Source organism: Micropterus dolomieu, linkage group LG01, assembly GCF_021292245.1.
Source record: "Micropterus dolomieu isolate WLL.071019.BEF.003 ecotype Adirondacks linkage group LG01, ASM2129224v1, whole genome shotgun sequence".
Taxonomy (NCBI): Eukaryota; Metazoa; Chordata; class Actinopteri; order Centrarchiformes; family Centrarchidae; genus Micropterus; species Micropterus dolomieu.
Genome location: NC_060150.1, coordinates 33,795,254 through 33,817,725, shown reverse-complemented (window position 1 = coordinate 33,817,725; position 22,472 = coordinate 33,795,254). Strand labels below are relative to the sequence as shown.

Here is a 22,472-nt window from a genome sequence, read left to right as displayed (position 1 = left end):
TGATTTACACATTATGTAATTTGATGAGCAGGTGGAATGCACTTTAATTCAAATTCAGTTATAGATTTTTGATTTATTTACATATCAAGCCGTTTGTTCATTAAAATTTCAAAAATAAAAAAAGACACATTCCCAAAGTTTGTACATATAGTGCAGATTAACATGTAGTGCGTACAGGACAGTAAGGTCTCTACATTGCATTAGTATTTATTGTATTAGTGGTGGACGAGGGGTCTGCTGCTGCGGCCTGGCATGATCGAGCAGACCTGAGCGAAAAAAAATAAAACTTGTTACATACATTTCCAATAACGGCAAAGAAAACATTAGGGTGATGCTCCGGCTTTTGAGGACCTGACAGTTCACCTGGAGGGCTTCAATTGGTGTATATTTCAAGTATCATCAGAATCCTAGAAAAGGGCTTGATCTCCGAGTTTGCCGGGTTTGATTAACAGCTGACATCATATTCTAAAGAGCAAGAATGTCTGCTAAACACTGATAGATAAAACGTGGAAAACTGTCCAAAAAACAAACAAAATACATGGCTTTTAATGCTGAAAATCCACAAATGTTTCTACTAATCGATTACCGTGAGATGTGATATTTGTGTGGCCTACTGAATGAGTGTGGTGATGAAGGGTTTGTGTGTTTGTATGGCTTGTGACTACAAATTAGAGTGATTACATTTTCTCTCTACTGTAGGAGTGGTCTCAAAGACGGTTTACATTCAAGAAGCTAATACATGAAAGCTGTTCTCTGTCTCACCACAATCAAGTTTATTTTAGGACTATCTAACAGTCATTTTACAGATTAGGCGAGACTCAGATCTTGTTGCCATTTTCATTGCAAAACTCTTATTCTCACGTGAACTTAAAAACTAGGATTATATTGTTTGACTTCAAACGCAGCTGTACAGCTGAGGTGATGAAAACATTTGTTTTCCATATTCAGTTGTATTTCAGTGCAGCTTTTTTTGCACCAATCATCATCATCAAGTTTAGGAACATACAGGGTGATGTCCCCAAGGTTAATTTTCCTATGATTTTCTGTGGCTCTGTGGATTAGTTTGAATGTTTGTGGTAAAGTGGTAATAACTGTACCGGGCAACGCTGAATGTTATATTCTTTGCCAATCCTTTATGCAAAAATGATGCACTGTAGCACTGAAGTAGCACTGACTGTGTTTCACCTCTGCTAATCTAGGGCGTGCAGTGTCTTTTCTTTGTTTCCTAATTCTCTGATGAATTAATTTGGTTCCTGTCGATTCACACAATCTGTTAAACTAAATGTCACACACAATGATCTGTAACTTTGGGCCTATTCACATCTTGTGGTCACTAGTTACAAGAAATCTTGGCATCTTAAAAAATAAGCTAATCTTAACAGAGTAAGACAAAAAAAATAACGTGATATTATGAGCAGGCTGTTGGACAGTCTCTATCAGCCCTGGACAATCCAAAGCAAATCCTCTTGAAAGATGCTGCAAGGCATTCTGGACCTTCTTATTTGACACTGTGTACGTAAATCCTCACCCTCGTCTTCCTTTGTCTTTCTTCTGTCTGCTTTGTTGCCCAGACAACAGAGACCGTGATGGCTTCATTGCTCCGCAGCGCAGAACTTCATTTCCCATGATCCCCGTCTGCCTCGTATATTAGCAACTTCCTTGAGGAGAATTGTTTAAGTATCCAGCCGGTGTTTGTAGGAGTACGTGTGTGTGTGTGTGTGTGTGTGTGTGTGTGTGAGCAGTTCTCAGGCAGTGTACTGTGAGTGAAGTGTGTGTTTACATGTATGTGTTTAACAGTACAGCTACTTCTCATCTTCGTCACCTTCACTCAAGCTGCTTATAAAGGCAGATGCTCCTTTGGGGGAGGCTGGGGGAGAGGGCCGTGCAGTGTGCCAGCGGGCTGGGGGTGACGGGGGTGAGGGAGAACGCAGCGGGGACAGTTCGCGGGGAGGACTGTTGCAGGGCGACTCTCGGGGAGACAGGGCGTAGGACAGCATTCGTCCACTGCGCTCCTGAAACACCTGTTTCTGTACAGGGTCAGAGGGGAGAGAAAGAGTGAACGTTAGTGCACAAAGGTCCACAGTCTTCTTATTCAAAATATCAGACAATGACTGACATTTCTTTTTGGTATTTGTATGAACAAAGTGATGATATGCAACTTCCACAGTCCACAGATGATGAAGCTATTGATGACAACAGTTTTTCCCCTTATCAAAGAGTTACTTACCCAAGTCCCATCGGGTCCAAAAAGTTCCAAGAAGTTGCCGATAAACTCTCTGGATTTCTCTTCCCACTTTTGAATGAGGTCGTGGCTCTTCTCCTCCACGCGGTACACAAAATGTTTGCTCTTCTCCTCAACCGTGCGAACCTTCTCCTTCATTCGGTCCACTTGGTTCTGTAGCCGATACTTCTTCTCCTGAGGGGATTAAATGTTTTTGCAAGTCTCACAAATTGAACTGAAGATCCAGAACCTCAATCAGGAACTAATCATTGTAGCCTTATTCATTACCATCATAAGGGGAGTACAGCCAATTTTATGTAACCAGTTCCAGTTAAAAGACACAATGTGCTGCATTTCATGATGAATCATGCCCAATTAAATGGATGATAACAAATATTCCGCATGTGATACATAAGGCACTCATCATTTCTTTATTTGAATCAGGGTAGAGAAACAAATGTTTGCCTTTGCCTAAGTGAACTAACATACCCTCTATTTTAAGGATATTTGTCAGGATGCTGTCAGCATTAAACCATTATGGAGACATGTAGAATTGATCATGCTCTTACATTGATGTAGCTAACGTTAAGCTCCTTGGCCGTGTAGCCGCGCTGGAGGTTGCGTCGGGCGTAGACGTCATAGTCTCGGACAATCCTGGTAATTAAGTCAGATGTTGAGATTCCCTCTGTCCGTTGTGTAGGCACAAACATACCTGGTTTGCACACATAAAAACACACAGAATTTGAAAACTGCCCACTGTTTATTTTGAGAGGAAGAGCAGAAAGTTATTTTATATGCCTGGCGTCACTCACTGACCTGCCTCCTTGATGTGTTTATAAACGTCCTCGCTTCCTGCTGAGGAGTATGGGATATCATCATGAGCCACAAAATCGATCTGAGAAACAATCAAAGGACATGTACTGTATGGAAGAAAACACTGTACTAGCAGACGGACATAAGGTAAAAAAAAAAAAAAAAGACTCATATGAACATACATACTGAAATTAAATATCAAGTGTTTGAAGTGTCAAAAAGACCTTGATACATATTGACGAAGTGTCTTATCTTACCTCTAGGAGTCCTCAGTAAATTAATCATAAAAAGTTCTATCAAATTAAAAATAAGATTAAATTAAATTAAAATCAATTTAAAAATGTAATATTAAATTAAATTATTCAAAATAATAAATTAACTAAATTAGATCTATATATATACCTAGGCAGTATCTAGATATATATTATACAGACAGCTGAGATCTTTCAAGTTTATCAGCACTGCAAACTGCATTTTTTCAGTGTCCAATTGAGTTGTAAGCTGATTTAATTATTAATCATGATAAGAATCAAATGAGGCACATTGTGTCCAGATCTTAGTGATTTAGTGATGTAAGAGTCTTCTGGACTCTAACTTCTCTCAGACTTTTAGTGCTAAAATGTCTTATGAAGGTCTCTGGGGAGTCCTAAAAGTTGGTTTCTCTTAACTCAGTTAGGATCTACCTTTGGCCCTAGTGGGTTTTGTAATAACAGCTCCTGGATGCTACATGCACAGTTTAATGTAAGCAACCACACACACACACCTTGTGTTTCTCTAGGAACTCCGGTGTGAGAGTCCAGGGTGCGTCTCGCAAAATCTCGTCAACATAGCGGCAGTGTCTCAGCGCTTCGTAACGTTCAATCTCAGTCATGACTGTGAAACCCTTGTACTTATGGGTCAGCTCATCACTGCACACTGTTCCAAGCGCATGGAAAGGAAACCCCATAAAACACAAAAGCATATAAATCATTATCAGACAAATCTATATGGCTTTGTGTGTGTACCCGTGTGTGTGTGTGTGTGTGTGTGTTTTATCTCAGTGGCTTTGTCTTACCTCCTACTATGAGGTAGGTGTTGGGAAAGAGGTTCTTCGCCTGCATGAGAGCACGAGCGTGTCCTGAGTGGAACAGGTCAAAGATGCCATCTGCGTAGACTCTGACTGGACGGTCCACTGAAAACACACAACAGCACATTTATCAAAAATAACTGCGGTGTCATAGTGGGAGTAAGGGCTGCAGCGTAAATGCAGCATACTTGTATTTAGACTCCATATTACATATGCCTGGACAGAAATAACAAAATCTTCTTTAAGGACGTTTTGATTTATGAAAAATAAATGTAGGCCTATCAGTAAAATAATACAAATGTAGCCTGGAGTTGTTAGCCTCAAGCCGCATATTCACTTTACTTGTAGTCTTCAGCTCCAACCAACACTGTATCAAGTGCTCAACTGAGACTCCAGAGGGAGCCACAAAAAGGCTTTCACATATGCAGTACTCCCCAAGACCAGTAAATGAAGTGTAAAATCCCTTTCATTATTAGCATGGCTAGATTAACCCGCTAGGCGGCCCCATTGTAAACATGAGCTGCTATGAACACCTAACACCCAGTTCCTCCCATTCTATTTGCAAAGTGTAGCCTACAGTTTCTCAATGATAGAATACTACCTGGCTCCAGGTGTGTTGTGTGTCCATTTTATTTAACACATTTGTTTAGTAACATGCAACATACAAGTACACAACTAAAACAGTGAAGGCTAAAATTTTGCTTTAGTGGTTAATATTACCAAAGTAATTTCAGTTAAATTAGCACAAAGTACATAGATAGCCTGGAGCCAGGACAGTTATAATCCAGATTTACTGATTAGTTACTGTAATATTATATAGTTAGCATCATTAATGACAGCAGGAGAACTAGGAGTGACTAGAAGTTTTACTATTGACCAACACATATCCATCCATATGTGGTATTATGTTGTTATACCTTCTTAAAAAGGTAATACTACTGTTTGGGTTTAGTGCAATATCATTATTAGTAGCACTGATGATAATACTGCCATGATAAAGAATGTAATGGGAAAAGCAGTGGCAAACACAGGAGGATTTGAATAATACTCGTAGCACCTGATAGTTAAAGTGAAACATCTAGTTGCTGTAGCAGTGGTAGCATTAGTAATGAGAGTATCAGTATTGGTAGTATTTGTGATGAATGTGTTACTGTAGTAGTTGCAATAGTCATAGTAGTAGTAGAAGTAGTGGAAGCAGCTGCAACAGTAGCTGTAGTACTGTATAATAGCATAAAAAGTAGCATGAATAGCTGTAGTGTTAGCATCAGTTGTAAAGTGTATCATGACTGGAGTAGTAGTTGTAGTAGAAGCAACAGTAGTAGTAGGAATAGTAGTAAGTAGTAGTAGAAAAACTAGCAGTAGTAGCAGTAGAGTCTGCATCAGTAGTAAGCGTATCAGAAGTAGTTAAAAATTGTAATATTCAACAATAGAAGGACTAGCAATAGTAGTGATACCTTCAGTGATAGTAGTAGAAGCAGCTTCCCTAGCAGCAGTACTTGTAGTACAGTATAGTAGTAGAAAAAGTAGTAGTAGGAGCAATTAGCATAACATCAGTAATAGCAGTGGTAATTGTGGTGATGAGCATCAGTAATAATAGTAGTAGTAATTGTGATAGTAGAATCAGAAGTAGACGTAGTTGTAGTACAATATAATAGTAGAAAAAGTAGCAGAAGCAGCAGTACTATAAGTAGCAAATGTAGTACAGAGAAAGGAAGAATTGAGGAATATGATGATGAAGATAAACATGGCAGCTGAGAGAAAGAGAAGCTGTAGGAAAAGGTTTAGAGAAGGAAGCCAAGCAGGAGGAGGTCCACTGTACCTGGGGTTCCTCTGCGGGCCTGAGCGATGGTGAGTTTCTCATGAGGGGCGCGGCAATCACAACTGGTCTCCCTGGCAAAGATGGCAGGCTCTGTCAGAGTCTGAGCCAGAGAGAAGGAGAAAGAGACCGGGTTACGGACCGAATACAGCACAAATATCTTATTTTGGAGGATGGATGAACGAAGGAGACTCAGGTTAGGTTTTACAACATCTCAAACACCTCAAAGCAGAGCCACCCATCCCTTCAGTGGTACACAATCTGTCTCCTCTTCTCATGCCCATTCCTGTTACAGTAATCTCCATTATGTTATTGACCACCGCTGACGCCTGCTCCATGTTGGAACAATGGATTGAGAGACAGGCAGAGTTGCACTCAGTGTTATTGATCTCATTTGCTTCTGTGTGTATTAATATGTGACAGACAACAAGGACAGAGCTATCGTTGTTGAAGGCAGGAATAAGCTATATTCAAAAGGAAGAATAAGATGGAAGAGGTCAAGATTGAGGACAGGGAGAAAACTGTTCTAATTTTTAAGCTACAAAAATGTAAATTGAGCAGATACAGACAGAATAACGTGGGACATGGAAACAAAGACAGACAGCATAAGAAAGGAATATACAGGATGATACTCGTCATAGCTACATCAAGGTTAAAGTGCTGCAGTATGAGCCTGCCTGAAAATTTGTCTTTGTGTGCCATCTGTTGACTGCAGGGAAGATTTATTGAATTTCATTCACACTGATAAAAAGAGAATCCGAGTCGGCAGAGCGCAGAAAACAGTGGGAGTGTGAGAGGAGGAGGAAAAAATGGAAACAGATTCAGTCTCTGTGGAAAAGACAGGGAACTGACGTCAAACATGTCCTCTAGGAAAGGCAACAAAACCAGAGTCTGGCATGTTCCATGGACACAGACAGGGTCAGACCTGTGATCATGAAAGGAGCGAAGTGGCGTTTTATCAAATGGACGGTTCTGAATAGCAGTACAGGTTTGGAGAATGAGACTTAACAGGTAGATTTTTTTCCCGGGGAAACGTTTTTTGAAAGGAAGAATCTGTGTTTCAAACAGTGTTTAATTTACATATCCTCCAAGTGGCACCTATAATGTAGATAGTTTTGCTTTCAGTAATGAAAAATGACATTAAAAATAAAATCAGCAACATTTTCCCCCAGAAATTGTGTTCCCATTAATCTGGATATTACACAGACCTCACTCTCACCGTTTTTCAATTGGACTATTTCTTCAAGAGAAGGTCATTTCAGTAATGCCTACAAATATTTTGGACATGTAAAGCGTTTTTTTTTTTTTTTTTTTAGAAATTCTTGCCATAATACTCAATTACCATAAGCCTTTTTGATGGGGAAAGAAACCTGCCTCACTGAGGACAGATGTGTCATCTGTGTCTGCATGACAGGATTATCTGTGAACAGGTGACGGCCCCAGATTCATTAAATATTAACACGCCAGGATTCTTTTTGCATATGTACTTAAAAGAGAGCTCTGCTAAGCAAACATAAACATATGGGAGGTGCTGCAGCTCGTTTAACTGTCATCTTCTGTTTGGGACCCTGGAGACCATAGGGACGTCTTTAGCAGCTCAAAAAACATACTTTAAATTGTTTAATCGCTGTGATACTTCATGAGTTTTCCTCGTCCTGCTGCAGAAAATGGCCCTAGCTGTAAAATAAGGTTAAAAACAATGGCGGTCTAACAAGGAGCCCAGACATAAGTACACATCACTATGTAGGACAACATACTGTACCTTTCTCTGACTGTGAATGACTTTTTGGCAAATGAAAGGAATATATATAGTTGTTCATGCAAAGCCCATATAACACATAAATCATGAAATACCCCTTATTTGGTGTAATAATGAAGCTTTATGCTCATTTATGTATTTTGTCACCTTCATCATTTACACACAACAATGGGGTGTATGAGTAAAGCCATTGTCAACTAAACAAGGGTTTAAAACCAAAGAATTTAGCACTATAAAACAACCTTTTCACCTTAACTTAATTGTGGGAATCCTATTGTCGACCATGCAGGATTCTGCAGCCAAAGTGTGTTACATTTGGACAAATTAACCACTTCTGGCTCAGTCTTTAAGATCTTTATTTTGAATTATACACCTCTGAAGAGCTGTGGAGGTTGCACTTATCCGCACTAAAAACACACAAAGCAAGTATAAAGATGCGTATGTCTCAATGTGCCCAATGATCAGCTGCGGTTGATAAATTGCCATTTCACTTTCAGTAAATTATATGAATCGCTGCAGAATCTGAGGTGGGGGGGCAGCAATTTAGATGTCTGGAAACAGGTTATTTAGTGTGGACAAGTGGGTTTTAATTGTCATGCATGCGACTGTCTGTCAAAAGTAGCAGCTTATATGAAAGCCTGCAACACAGTGGGAGGTAAAGAGTTACAGCTGCAAGAGGAACAGAACAAAGGCATTAATCTTTAACATTGTTAGATGTGAGACTCCTTTCAATGGTCTCTACATCCCCTCTCCTTGTACATCCAACCCCTTGTTTTTCTTTAACAAAAACTTGGCTTTGAACATTTTGTCAGGACATGTTAAACATTTCCTGAGCTGCCCTGTCTGTTCCCATCCGAGAGGCGTCAGAATTCAATGCTACAGCCACCAGAGCTACAACAACAAAAGGTTGTGCTGAGGGAGCATCCTCGTCACCCATGATTCCTTGGGCATGGTGAGAACAGAGGGGGGTGGCTTACCAACACTAAGCTGCACATTTAAGCTTTACACGGTAAAGCCAGGGGCCCACGCGGGCCTATCAGGACGAGCGGTCAGTAAAGCCCTCTCTGGCACAAGCAAAGAACATCTGGCATAAGAAGGATTAAATCTGGGGTGGGGGAATAGAGGGACTGTTGGGCATGAGAAAGCTTAGGGGGTTAAGGTGAGACTGCCTCAGAAGGACAGAGAGAGGCGGGAGTGAAGACAGAGGAGAGGAAAAGGCCAGGATTACACCAAAGAAGAAAAGAGAAGGAGAGAGCACACAGGAGGCTCTCCGACCTTACTGCCGCAGTGTCCCTTCAGCAGGACATCCATGCTAAGCTGTCCACTGCATGAAACCCCTCCTTCATTCAAACACACACACTTTCCACTCAGTGTTCTGAGAATATCCCACAGCCACATGCTGTGAGGGATCGGTTTCATAACAGGGGAGAGAAAGCCGGATCCTTTGTCTTCCTCTCTCGCCCTGTTACAAGCACCGCAAGACATGAACACACAAGCAAACACACGCACACACTCAATCAAACGCCCTACCGTCCGGGGATGGGGGCAGGTGTGTTCAAGCTCCTCCATGATTCCCGAAGACTCATGGGATGCAGCCGTGGTCCCTCTGTTATGTGACTCAGCATCAGTGAGAGGCTGCCTCTCTCCTCACCGCTCAGTCTCTTTCTCCTTCCTCTGTTCCCCCGCCCACTCCCTGCTCTGCCTCTCTGTCCTCTCCTCCTCCTCATCCTCTCTGATCCCTGCTGCAGAGAGGAGGCAGTGAAGAGGTCCCACTCTGCAGCTATTTCTCAGTAAGGAATGAACTCTGCTGGTAATTTGATGTTGGTGCAAATGTATTCAGTTTGACCTTCAGACCTTCGTATAGGCTACATGTTTGCTACTCTCTATTGACAGCTTAACACTGACTTGACTTTGTACTTGAGTCATTAATCTCAAGGCACATCTGGCATCAAAGATACAGATGTTCGGTAACAGAAACAAGGGAAGGAGACACCTTCAGTAGAATACCCTGGTGCCTTTAAACTGTAGGCTACAGTATTGTAAAATTATGTGAAAGTGACAAAGGCAATACAATTGATTTAGAGACTGTCATGAATCTATTATCAATAACAATATTCCATATCAATTTATGTGCAACTGTAGGGAAATCACCACTCCCCTATTAAAGACCACATGGCACACGAGAAAAGAAATATGTATCTGATTATCATGTCAGACCTTTGTTTGCTGTGAGTGAGTCGCTGTTTAAATAAACGATCTTCGCTCGCAGAGCTGGTGAGCTCTCGCCATGGCGACGGAAAAGAGGAGAGAGCTCCGAGAAAGGACCAATGAGAGAATAGCTACCGCAGTCCGGCAGTATATGCGGCGAGGATTGGTGGAGTGGCCCATAGCCCCATCAGTGGGATGTTACAGAGTATCACTAGTAATACAATTAATTTAAATTGGAAGTGAACTGACATCGTTTATAAATGCAGCAAACAGATCTGAAAATAAATATTGCACGTTTGCAAAAAACAAAACAAAAAAACTTTACCTAAAATCTCTGTGGTAAGCATGTTAGTTACACTATCAGCGTATTGTAATGCTTGGTAATTAACATGTTAAGTGCCTTGCTGTTGCTAGCAAGTTGAAGATACAGGCTATAGCCGTCGTTTTAGCTGTAACAGTCGCGCCCATGTGTGAGTGGTCAGCTCTGCCTGTCACCCTACTTCACAGATGCACCGTTGGAGTGTGCATTTGTTATTTGGTACAGAAATTCAAACTGGGTATATGTTTCAAACTACACAAACTTGTCTCTTTTCCTTTCCCCCACCATAGGCTGTACGCAGCGACTGGACTGGAATAACTATGCAGGATTTATGAATGTTCTGTGCAGGGATGCGAGCTTACCTTCAGCGGTCCTCTTCTGCAACAAAGAGGCGCAACAGCTGCGCAACACGAACGCGCTCTGATGCGTCGCTGTTTCACCATGGCGTCCAAAAAAACCTAACAACTGTGTAAAGTAAGAATATCTTTTACCACTTGCCTTTCTGTCTGGTTTGCTGTTAAGTCGATGACAGGAGTTCGTCTCCGCTCCAGCACGGCGGGCAAGTGCAGCAGAGCGACTGCAGCCCGTCTGTCCAATCTGTCCAGAGGACAGATCAGCTGCTCACAGCTGATGGGCTGCGACAGCTGTGGGTCACGGTTCATTCAGCCTTAGGCTACAGTAGACTATACGGCTATTAATCTATAGCTACATTCATGAACCCTCTTCCTATTATACAGTGGAGGACATTACTGATGCAGTTGTCAACGTGTAGCCTAATTTTACAATCAAAACAAAAATGATAAAACACTTTTATAGCTTATAAAGTTAACTTTAAAAATTAAGTAGCCTATAAACTTAACAATATAGCGTACTCTGATCTTGTGTCCAGAAATCCACTAGGCTATGCTATGCCTAACCACCTGCTGGCCTGTAGGAGCAGGATAACATTATCATACAGTTATTTGCTACAAAAGCCAATATAGGCTGTGGGGATGAAGGACAAAACACGCTTTGTGTTGTCTTTGTTGGACGCACTGTAGTGTGTATGTGGCCCCAATCTGGGACAGGAACCCATTGTGCCCTCCAAAGTCCAGCCTGGTCACCATGGAAACGGGCTTCATCGCCATGCATGGACATTGCCTTTAAAAAGGAGGGAGCCTGATGGCAATCCTACAATTTAAGAGTCCTAATTAATTAGGCTACTTGTATTATTCCCAGGAAAACACAGACACTATGAACTCACTATCTGGGACATCAGACAATATGTGTCCAGAGAAATATTGTAATTGTGGAAAGACTAGCCCATCTTACAAAAAAGTTTATTTGTTCTACACAAACCTACATATTTCCTACAGAACATCTTCACATCTGAAACATATTGCAGATGAATCTGACTTTTATTGTAAAATAAAAGTTTCAATAGGCTAGATTTTATTTCCTATTTCCTACAGGCCTAACCTAGGAAGTGGGCTGGGATAGGTAGGGGAAACTAAGAGACAGCTAGATTGTGAAAGTAGTAGCCTAAATCCCTTCCTTCATACCTCCCTCCAAAGCCCATTTTTATGTGCAGTGAGTGCACGGGCAGACAGGTATACAGATAGACAAGACAGGTAGACAGAGTCTATTACAGACAGACACAGATACCAGATTTGTTTTCATTTTTGTGTCAGAGCATTTACTGTCAACAAAAAAGGCTTCTAAACTAAATTGCCAGCTTTAAGGAGTGAGAGTGAAAACATGGTACATTTTTGATTATCTGCATGCCACATATAGGCTACAGCTGTGTTCATGGGGGAAAAATGCTGAAACCACCTCTCAGTTTAGTTTAGTTAGTGAGTTTAATTGTCTAACAAGTTTGGTATGTGAAAAAAAATGTTTGCAATAAAGGGAAATCCCCAGGACTTTGATGTCATTAATCCAATGAAGGAATGAAAAACCTGAGAACAATAGATTATGGTAAATTGTAGGTGATCTAATTATTGAGGGTGAGTATTGCGTCATATTCTTCATGTAGCTATTTTGTAAATAAAATCTTAAACTACAGAGTAACTTACTGGTTATGACAGATAGGCTATATACTGAATTAAAAAGTGCTTTAGAGTAAACATGTCACTGTAAACCAGGGGCAAATAATTCTGGCATCGGACCACATATTTTCAAGCCGTTACATGGCGGGCATAGTCAAATTATTTCAAATCCTTGGATTGCCAACTTGTGTGCACGTTTATGTCAGTCGGTAGTGTGCGGGACTCCCGTTAGCAGCGTTGATTGATTCCAACATAGCCTACTGCAGATATTTTTTCTCCCTTGTTAAACAAATTCATTACAAGGACACTTTTGCACAAACTCACAATAAAGCATGTGCTGCAGTGTGTGTGCGCGTCACGGTGTTTGGACCGTATTCATAAACCTATGGACGCTTCATTTCCCTAAGGAAATTCAGGTGAATAGGCTACAATCACACGTTTAGGCTACTGACGGCTTTTTCAGAGGTGTGTCAAGCAAGCCAGAGACTCTTTTGAATGTCCTTCAGAACTTTTCAAAGTTAAAGCTCTCACTAAACTCGCAAAATCGCTTTTATTTTGGAGGCAGAATTACTTTGACGGGTATATTAACTTTAGCTGTCACGACTGAGATCTATTTCAGCACCAGCTATCAATTTATTTATTTTTTATTTTTCTGCTGTCAAAGCAGTTTTGCGGCCAGATATTATTGCTGGCGGGCCACTTCGACCACTGCTGTAGACTGTGGAACAAACAAGTCGGTTAAATTGATCCACACCGCCACGGTGCGGAAAGGCCGGAGGCAGCGCTTAATTTTATTGGCTGACAGCGATGTGATGTCACTTCCTGCATATGACTTTCCCCGGGAAGGCGATTTGGCGCGGACTGTGCTGTTGTTGTGTTGACCTGCTGTCAGTGAACAAACGTTAAAGGCAAAAAGTCGAAGCCATGGCTCCGGTATCAAACTCAGACAAAGACATGGACGTTTCGGACTGCGGTGAGTTCTTGTTTCGCGTTGCTAGTTTGCTGCCTTTAGAGGAGTCGCGTCTGTAAAGCGAACGAGTTAGCTACGGTAACACATTAGCTAGCTTCCACTATCATACTAACGTTACAACAAGGGACACGCTTAGGCCATTAATACGGCATGCGTATTATATACTTTAACTAGCTAACAGGCTGCCATATGTATTTAGGTTTAAGGTTCAAGAGCGGCCAGACATAGCGTAACATATTGTTAGCTAACTACGATTGTTTTCTAACTTGACCTTGTCTCCACTGCAACTTTCAAGACGCTGTTTGTAAGACAGAGTCATTGACTAGCACTCTCCCCGTATCCATTACAGAAATAATGAGTTAATCGTAACAAAATGCCAACAACGTAGTAAGACTTCTCCTCGTGTGTAAGTTTTGGAGCAGAAGAAACAGTGTTAGTGCGCCTGCTCTCCACAAACGATTTACTGCAAATTGACATTAGTGGAGTTTGTGCTGGGGCCAAACATCTGCAACTCAAGCTGTCATGTTCGCACCTGCTGCTGCTGCATCATCTTGTCGATGTGTTCCGCTCCTCAGACGGTGGAGGTGATGCCTGTGGTTTGGCAAAGTCTCGCTCCAGACGGGAGAAGAGGGAGAAGGTGGGGAGGAAGTCTGCACTGGAGCAGCTCAAGAAAGCCAAGATGGGGGAGAAGATCAAATATGAGGTGAGAAAAGTGTTGTGCACATCAGTGAGTATCCCATTCCTAATTGTTTGTATTTAGTTCAACTCCTCTAAAGCCTCATCAACTTACTTGTTAGCAAAGTTTGTACTGACTTGGCCTTTGAGCTACATGATTTCACTCAAGTATGAGCTGTTTTGATTAAAATATTTACTGAATTAAACATTAGACTAATTTTTAAAAACACTTTTTCCACTCTAAACAATTGATTAATTGAAATAATAATCACCAGATGAATTGAAAATAGAAATAATCCTCCCTACTGGGCCTTATCTTGTTTTTAGTTTTTATCTGATATTTATACAGACATATAAAAATTGTAAGATTGCAGAAATAATGTAATTTAAAAAAGCAATAAAGTGTACTGTGTTTTTTTCCCCCCCTGCTACTGTTATCCAACAGTGAATAGTGCATTTTTGTCTGATATTATTCAGCAATGCTTGTTTCACATGGTCAACTATTAATATTTTCCAGGTGGAGGAGTTAACAAGTGTGTATGAGGAGGTGGATGAGCAGCAGTACTCGAAGATAGTACGAGACAGACAAGAGGATGACTGGATTATCGATGATGGTGAGTCCGAGTCTTCTGGATTCACTGTGGGAATATGTGTGAAGGTGGAGGTCTAACGTGAACGTTTCCCTTCTGTCAGACGGAACAGGATATGTTGAGGATGGGAGAGAAATTTTTGACGATGATTTGGATGATGATGTCGTTGAAAACAACAAAGGTAAATATTCATACAGTATTATGTTATACAAGAATGCACATGTATTTTGAGCGTGGGACAATGGACAGTGAATGGTTTTGTACAAAGAGTGATATATTATATATTTTTTTGACAATGTTTTATTTGTGTTCGCAGGAAAAGCAGGTGTTAAAGGAGCAGACTCTAAGAAAAATGTGAAGAAATCTGCCGTAGCCAAGCCCAACACCATTAAGAGCCTCTTCATGAACAGTAATGTGAAAAGGCCTGCTGAGGTAAGACACCATTGATTTGCTTGGGTGATTGCTTCTATTAAAAATGTCCCTTTGTGTGCTCTGTGCGGATCTTAACTTGAAATAAAAGAGATGCTCTAGCCTTCTTTTTTCTCTGGCATTGACCATAAGCATAATTGTGTCTCCTGCAGAAAGACGTGGACCTGTCTAAAGATGACCTTTTAGGAGATATTTTACAGGACCTGCACTCTGAGGTTGGTACCATGTCATCTAGCGAATACAAAACTTCAACATAATTAAGCACAATAGATTGTCAACTAATAGTTTAATGCATCTGACTTTCTCTGTATGAGACACTGAGAGCCTTATTGAGTCGGTTACCCCACATACAGACTTTATGTGGGTGGGCCGCCCAAGTACATTTGGTGACTTAAAGCATTGTGATAGATGTTATCTGGTATTACGTTAGAAGACATGGACACAGTGTGTATTTTACAAATACGGAGGGACAGTGTTCACACCAGTGCAAATGTCATTCGGAACCACGTTAATTTTGATTGTTTCGATAGGCTAAGTCATCAACAAGCCTCCTCTACATGCGGCACACCCGCTGTTGTGGAAACGGAAGTGCGTACACGCAAATCCAAAAGACAAGTTCTCTGTTTTGTTTTTGTTTTGTGGCGACTTTATAAAGAGAACTGAAGGGAAGGGAGCAGAGTCAAGTTGTGAGTAAGCACTAAAATTAGGAAGAACTAGAATTAAAATGGTGAAATAAGAAGGCAGGTGAGCGGTCCTGTGGGAAACTCTGAAATGTGTTCCTGCACATTGACATTTACATTCAGGCTTTTAGCTGATGTGCAATGATGAGTGAGCAAGTCATGGGCAAAGTGCTGCTAAAATAATTACACCTGTGTCCTTTTTAGTTAGTTTACAGTCACAGTCTGTTAATATAATTTCTCACTCAGTGGTGGTGACACAGTCTTATTTTTCTCTTCATTGCCAACTTCTGCGCCTCTTTATTGTCCATGTCTAACCTGATATGTTGTGAATTCCCAGAAACCGACTCTTCTGACTCCTCCTCCAGTGGTCACTCTGAAGAAGAAGAAGTCTCTTGGATCCCCCATGAATCCCTTTTCCATCAAACCTCAGATGCCAAAGGTATCCTTTAACTTATCATAATTGAAACTATCATTTCTTGAAAAATTTTTTCAACATGATAGGAAGTATGAATTCTGTAATTGTACTAGGAGTCACCCTCAGTTACGGGGTTAAAAGCCAAAGTGATCAGGCCGCCGCCTTCTGAGCCGACCCCCAGGTCATCAGCCCGCCTCCCTCTCTCCACATCTGCTCTTCCTGAGCAGGAGCAGAAGGCAAAGGTGGAGGAGATGGATGGAGATGAAGGTAAGAAAGACTGAAACAACTGGGCTGGCCTGGTACTCTTTCTCCCTTCCAGCAACAAGGACACACTTACCTTTTGTGACAATCTGTTTCTCAGGGAATGACGCTCTGGCATTTGATGGGGTGGATTTTGATGAGCCGATGGAGGTCGGACTCGAGGAGGAGAAGCCTGCCATTAAAGATGATGCTGAGACTAAAGCAGCAGCAGCACCAGTTAAAGTGGAGCCCAAAGCAGAGCCTCAGGACCCTGTCTTATTGTAAGTCTTTTATCTGCTTTATTTGCTTCTGCTTTATTGGGGTTGTAGATACTGTTTTCTGTCTCAGTCTTACAATGCTGTACCTACATTATATACACTGAGCTAAAGACTCCTTTCCCAGGTCCAACAGGATCGGAAGCTCTTGGGGGCAAGAGGAGGAAAATGGAGCCAGCGAAGCACAAGCAGAGATACAGGTTGACTCCAGTCAACTCCCACTGGTGGAGGGGGCAGATGGGGAGCAGGTTTTCCGCTTCTATTGGTTGGATGCCTTTGAAGAGCCCTACAGCCAACCAGGTAAGTCATATTCACACTTGGATGATTATATAGTGGATACTGTCATATAATTCTTTAACCCAAAGAGCCTGTTCAGATTTGTAGAGCACATCCTGATGTTTTAACTTATTTGTGGCCTAGGTGTGGTGTACTTGTTTGGAAAAGTGTGGATCGAGTCTGCAAAGTCTCATGTCAGCTGCTGTGTTACTGTCAAGAACATTGAGAGGACCATGTACTTCCTGCCTCGTGAATATGTAAGTTTCCTGCTCTGCCACTCGTCCCAAGTAATCTTACATGTCAACCCTGTGTGTTACTTTTGTAGGATTTAATTCAATTGTTGGGTTGTGTTTCCATGAACAGAAAGTGAACACTAAGACTGGGGAGGTGTCGGACACTCCTGTAGGAATGATGGACGTCTACCAGGAGTTTAACGATCTCTCGGAGAAGTTCAAGATCATGAAGTTCAAGTCCAAGGTCAGTACTCCCCTCGGTTACGGACTGTATATGATTTTCTGGAAAGCGGCAAGTTTGCCATGTTTGTAACTGGTGCATGTTTTTGTTTGTCTTTCTATGTGCAGAAAGTGGAGAAGAACTATGCTTTTGAAATTCCTGATGTTCCCAGTCAGTGCGAGTATCTGGAAGTCAGATATTCTGTGAGTAGAAGTGTTCATGTGTCCCAGGCCTAAAGCTGCTTCTTTTTTTTTCTTTTTTTTTTAAATGATAACCTAGTAGTCAATGTGGTAAATATTGTTTTTGCAGGCAGAGTTCCCTGCGCTGCCTTCGAACCTCAAGGGGGCGACCTTTTCCCACATTTTTGGAACCAACACATCCAGTCTGGAGCATTTCCTCCTCGGCAGGAAGATTAAAGGTCCTTGCTGGCTGGACATCAAGACACCACGTAAGGGGGGATTTCGCTTTGTCCAGAATTTTTAAAGATAATTATTTTGTGTTAGTGAAACTGATTTAACATCCTGCATTTAGTTAAAACCTGAGTAGTATTTTAGAGGTACGGGTGTTTGGTAGCACTTTCATGTTGGAACATTTTGTGTGAGCTATGAGACGTTTATAAAGACAGTATTTTGAACTCTGCACACCCCTGGAAAATTCACATGTAGCCCCTTGTGTCTGTCAGAGCTGATTGGCCAGCCAGTCAGCTGGTGTAAGGTGGAGGCTCTGGCCCTGAGGAGTGACCTGGTCACTGTGGTCAAAGACCTGTCACCTCCACCCATCACCGTCATGTCCATCAGCCTCAAGACTATACAGAACCCCAAGACACACCAAAACGAGGTCAGGACACTGCCAGCTGTACACGCAATCAAATATACTGTTTCCCTTTTTAGCCCCCAATGTACTGGACAAGCATAGAATGATTTCTTATTTAGCCATGTTATTAAATGGTGTGCTCAGACAGACTGAAGTAGTTAGTGAGCGAGGACGTGATGATATAATTGTTCCTCTGCAGATTGTGTCCCTTGCTGCACTAATCCACTATCAGTTCCACACGGATAAAGCTGCCCCCCAGCCCCCATACCAGAACCATTTTTGTGGTAAGTTATTTACACCCATCTGATTGAATGTTTTCAATTTAATGCATTAATGCAATTTAGTGGAAATGAGTTGTAAAATATGATGGAAAGATGGATCTAGATCGATGGATGGATATTGTTGTCATATATTCTTTCTTCATATATTCTTGTCTTTGCAGTGGTCAGTAAACCGGCCGACTGTATCTTCCCCTATGACTTCAAAGATGCTGTGAGGAAGAAGGTGAGTGGCCATGTGGCGGTGGAACTCAGCCTGTTGGTATCGTAGAGTCTTTTACACAGAAACAGGAACCAGTTTGTTTTGATAATTTCAGAAAATATTGGTTTACGTATTTACACGGTTTTACAGATGTAGCTGTGCGCGGAAATTACCAGCTGATGATTATGAACAGCACAGTGTTAAATTTCATTCATGTGGCACTTTAATATAAGCAGATTCAACAGTACAGATAATATGTACTAGAAGTCGATTTTATTAGAATTGATGGAGAATAACTTTTCTTGACTGTATGTGGCCAAAACATGGACCTGACTCCCTTCCTCTCTTAGAATGGGAAAGTGGAGATAGCTGCTACAGAACGGACTCTGCTTGGCTTCTTCTTGGCCAAGATGCACAAAATCGACCCAGATGTGCTCGTGGTGAGTAGAACATGTTGGGATTCATTCTATTACACTTTTCTGAATGGATAATAGATAAATCTTTAGCGTCCATATGATATAGGATGCCCTGATAGCAGAGGTGAGCGGGTAAAAATAAGTATGCTTTTTCTTTTCCTCTAGGGTCACGACATCTTTGGTTTTGACCTGGAAGTGATTCTGCAGAGGATCAGTGTGTGCAAGGTTCCCCACTGGTCTAAGATTGGACGCCTCAGGAGGGCAAATATGCCCAAACTAGGGGTAAAAAAAGCAAAAAGTCTTGAGAAACATAAGGTTCTTCTATAACATAGTGTACATCAGTAAACGTTGCTGTACTTGGCAGGGTCGTGGTGCCTTTGCAGAGAAGAGCGCAACCTGTGGTCGTCTGGTGTGTGATGTGGAGATCTCAGCCAAGGAGCTGATTCGCTGTAAAAGTTACCATCTGACCGAACTTGCTGCACAGGTGCTGAAGACGGAGAGAGTCACAGTCCCTCAGGAAAACATCAAGAATCTTTACAGGTTGGTTTGTCCTTAAAGGGTCAGTTTAGGGCTGGACAATGAAACAATAATGGTTATTATCCTGATATACTTTTCTGCCATAACAATATAACAAATGTTCAATAAATGTTTGATTCAAGTAATTTGAATCACAAACGAATTAGCACTTAAATTTTCTATTAAGATATTTATTTTGTTTTATTTTATTTTGTACCTCATTTTACTCATGCACGTGTTTTCCCATCAAATCTGGGGTTTATTTTGTTTTTTTTTTATTTAACCTTAGTGTCGATCCAAAAAAGGCTTTTGTTCTCAGTGTGTGTTTGTGTTTCAGTGACTCTCCTCACCTGCTCTACCTGTTGGAGCTGACATGGACAGACGCCAAGCTGATCCTCCAGGTCATGTGTGAGCTCAACGTGCTGCCGCTGGCCCTGCAGATCACCAACATTGCTGGCAATGTCATGGTAACACACAACAACACCTTTTCCTTTCACCTACATGAAACCACCACTTACTGGTGCAAAACAAAAATACAGTAAATGTTTTAGAAACACAGTTATTGTTTGATTTTATTACTCAGTTCAAACAGAAAACGCAGACGGCAATTTAAATAGCGCTCGCGCTGGATGTTGTGATACTATCATCTAAATTACTGACACAATTGTAATGCATCTGCCGCAACATTATTTTCATAGCGTGTTTCAGAGGAACCGCAAAATACAAAGCAGCGGGTTAAGATGACATTTAGACTATAGATCGAATGGGACATAAAGATACCATCACCCCTGTGCTTCAGGTTGACTATTTTCCTTTTGGAGATTTAATTTGCTTCCTACTTCAATCACTGGATTTTTTTCCTGCTTCTTCCCTGCAGTCTCGTACTCTGATGGGCGGTCGCTCTGAGAGGAATGAGTTCCTGTTGCTTCATGCTTTCCACGACAAAAACTACATCGTCCCTGACAAACCCTCCTTCAAAAAGGCCCAGCTGGAAACGGTAAAGTCCTCACACAATCCCACACCACTTGTTTTTGTAATTTACACAGGTTGTTTTTTTTACAGGCTCAGAATGATGCGGAGGTGGTACTACCCTGATCACATGCACACTTTTTACAAGCAACGTAGTTTAAATGGTAATGATATGCTTCACAATTATCACATTAAAGCATATTTAAAAAACAAACAAACAAAAAAAAACTGTTCAACATTAAATCAAATACAACTCCCAGTAATCGTTACATCAAATACTGACATACTGAATATACAAAATCTTTTAAAACAATTCGATTCTGCTGGCAAAATATTATTACACAAATACAGGTCTCCTGTTTTTGAAGCATTTATGTAAATGTAAATGTAAAAGTAATCCCCTCTTACACTCTTCCCTTTGATTTTTTTCTCAGTATATGTGGCGTGGTAATGAACTAATGTCACGTTCTACAGATGTCTGTTTGAACTTTTGTATTTGATAAAGTGGGGAAAAGTTGATTTAAAAAAAAAACAACAACTTAAAAATACTTTATTTCCTTCCATTTCACTGGTGTAAACAAACGCACTCTGGCTTTGTATTCGCTGTCCAGCATGGCTTTCAGTCACAAAAGTAGAGGTGTTTAGAGCAGCATTCACAAACGCAGACGGTATTTTTAAACATCTGCTGGCTACATCAAAATACATTGAAACAACTAACACTGGGGAAAAGCTGGAAACAATGTTTATTTATAAAAGCGCAGCAGTCCAGCCAAACAGACTTTTGCCGGCACACTCTACTGATTACGATACAGCGTCAACACATTAGTGTTAATGCCCCAATTGCAGTTACAAATGACAGATATCCAAAAGTTGTATCGCATGATAGAAAATACCACAAAGACACCCATCACCGTTTTGTTGAGAGCTGGAAGCGGGACCAAATCTGACAGAGATGGCCACCTCGGGATTTTCAATGCAGGAAAAACCCTTTGTACAGTCATGTGACAAATGCTCTTTTTGCTTTTGCTCCTGTGTCCCAGGTTGAGGGGGAAGAAGATGTGGATGCAGGAAAAGGCAAGCGGAAGAAGAAGGCAGCCTATGCTGGAGGTCTGGTGCTGGATCCTAAAGTTGGTAAGTCTGGGTTTTTAGTTTAACGTCTGCCTTTCTGTCTGTATTTGTCTCATTTGTATGTTTGTTCACATATTCCTATAACCTCCCTCTTTCTCTAAAGGTTTCTACGACAAGTTTGTGCTGCTGCTTGACTTCAACAGCTTGTATCCCTCAATCATCCAAGAGTTCAACATCTGCTTCACCACTGTGCAGAGGGAAGCTTACAACGCACAGAAGAAGAATGAGGTGTGTGAGCACTGTTTGTTAATATGTTTACTTTAGGAGCAGACCTGTTTGTGTAAAAATCTGTGAGGTCCAGACATGATTTATAGATTGATCCCAATGCCCAGGTAAAGAGGCGTTAATATGCTGATGACACACAAATATACTTGCCCGTCAGATCCACAGACCCTGGAATGCTGAGTTCACTTAACAACTGCCTTTGTGAAGTTAAAAAATGGATGTCAAATAATTTCCTCCAGCTGAACTCAGACAAAACAGAAATCCTGGTCATCGGGTCTCAGCAGATGGCAAATCAAATACTGCCATCTGCTGGTTCCCTAGTAAATCACATTAAGCCTGTGGTAAGAACCTTGGTGTTTGGTTTGATAGTAATTTAAATTTCGAGCAGCACACCACAAAGCTTGTTCAATCATGTTTTTATCAACTTAGAAATATAGCAAAAATTAGATCTATGTTAACTTTTAAGGACACCGAGACCATTTTACACGCCTTCATCTCATCACGCCAGGGTTATTGCAACAGCCTTTTCACCTGTTTAACCCAAAAATCTATTGATCGACTCCAGACTGTCCAGAACTCAGCTGCCAGGCTTTTAACCAGAACAAAGAAATATGACCACATTACTCCTATTTTAGCTTCACTACACTGGCTCCCAGTATGTTTTAGAATTGACTTTAAAATTCTATTGATCAC

General features: G+C 41.2%; 2 protein-coding genes across 3 annotated transcripts in view; one reads left to right on the top strand and one right to left on the bottom strand.

Annotated features, from left to right (window-relative positions):
• Positions 1 to 16: 16 nt before the first annotated feature.
• pcyt1ba (phosphate cytidylyltransferase 1B, choline a) lies at positions 17 to 13,845 on the bottom strand. 2 transcript variants are annotated; one of them, XM_046066094.1, is made up of 8 exons: positions 13,732 to 13,845; positions 5,920 to 6,019; positions 4,089 to 4,205; positions 3,798 to 3,949; positions 3,038 to 3,116; positions 2,791 to 2,933; positions 2,228 to 2,416; positions 17 to 2,027 (listed from the first exon to the last, which is right to left on the bottom strand). In XM_046066094.1, exons 1-8 carry the CDS (start codon positions 13,747 to 13,749, stop codon positions 1,803 to 1,805), a joined length of 1,023 nt encoding a protein of 340 aa, XP_045922050.1. In that variant the 5' UTR covers positions 13,750 to 13,845; the 3' UTR covers positions 17 to 1,802. The 2 variants fall into 2 exon arrangements, with proteins under 2 accessions (XP_045922050.1, XP_045922041.1); XM_046066085.1 differs by lacking the exon at positions 13,732 to 13,845 and adding an exon at positions 9,206 to 9,338.
• Positions 13,045 to 22,472, top strand: part of pola1 (polymerase (DNA directed), alpha 1) — a 63,035-nt gene continuing 53,607 nt past the window's right edge. Inside the window, exons 1-24 of the mRNA XM_046066052.1 lie at positions 13,045 to 13,202; positions 13,775 to 13,902; positions 14,392 to 14,488; positions 14,568 to 14,645; positions 14,781 to 14,896; positions 15,046 to 15,108; positions 15,911 to 16,012; positions 16,102 to 16,255; positions 16,350 to 16,509; positions 16,631 to 16,803; positions 16,924 to 17,036; positions 17,143 to 17,256; positions 17,361 to 17,435; positions 17,542 to 17,680; positions 17,915 to 18,069; positions 18,245 to 18,329; positions 18,488 to 18,549; positions 18,876 to 18,965; positions 19,107 to 19,223; positions 19,306 to 19,481; positions 19,795 to 19,924; positions 20,335 to 20,454; positions 21,467 to 21,557; positions 21,658 to 21,782. Coding sequence (XP_045922008.1) covers positions 13,154 to 13,202; positions 13,775 to 13,902; positions 14,392 to 14,488; positions 14,568 to 14,645; positions 14,781 to 14,896; positions 15,046 to 15,108; positions 15,911 to 16,012; positions 16,102 to 16,255; positions 16,350 to 16,509; positions 16,631 to 16,803; positions 16,924 to 17,036; positions 17,143 to 17,256; positions 17,361 to 17,435; positions 17,542 to 17,680; positions 17,915 to 18,069; positions 18,245 to 18,329; positions 18,488 to 18,549; positions 18,876 to 18,965; positions 19,107 to 19,223; positions 19,306 to 19,481; positions 19,795 to 19,924; positions 20,335 to 20,454; positions 21,467 to 21,557; positions 21,658 to 21,782 — 2,712 coding nt within the window. The 5' untranslated portion in view covers positions 13,045 to 13,153. The remainder of the gene's footprint in view (positions 13,203 to 13,774; positions 13,903 to 14,391; positions 14,489 to 14,567; positions 14,646 to 14,780; positions 14,897 to 15,045; positions 15,109 to 15,910; positions 16,013 to 16,101; positions 16,256 to 16,349; positions 16,510 to 16,630; positions 16,804 to 16,923; positions 17,037 to 17,142; positions 17,257 to 17,360; positions 17,436 to 17,541; positions 17,681 to 17,914; positions 18,070 to 18,244; positions 18,330 to 18,487; positions 18,550 to 18,875; positions 18,966 to 19,106; positions 19,224 to 19,305; positions 19,482 to 19,794; positions 19,925 to 20,334; positions 20,455 to 21,466; positions 21,558 to 21,657; positions 21,783 to 22,472) is intronic.

Coding starts and splice junctions, on each gene's coding strand:
- pcyt1ba (XM_046066085.1), bottom strand. CDS start 9,244: ATGGAGGAGCTTGAACACACCTGCCCCCATCCCCGGACG. Junction 6,020..9,205: donor CCTGCCCCCATCCCCGGACG/GTAGGGCGTTTG, acceptor TCTCTGGCTCAG/ACTCTGACAGAGCCTGCCAT. Junction 2,934..3,037: donor TAAACACATCAAGGAGGCAG/GTCAGTGAGTGA, acceptor TGTGCAAACCAG/GTATGTTTGTGCCTACACAA.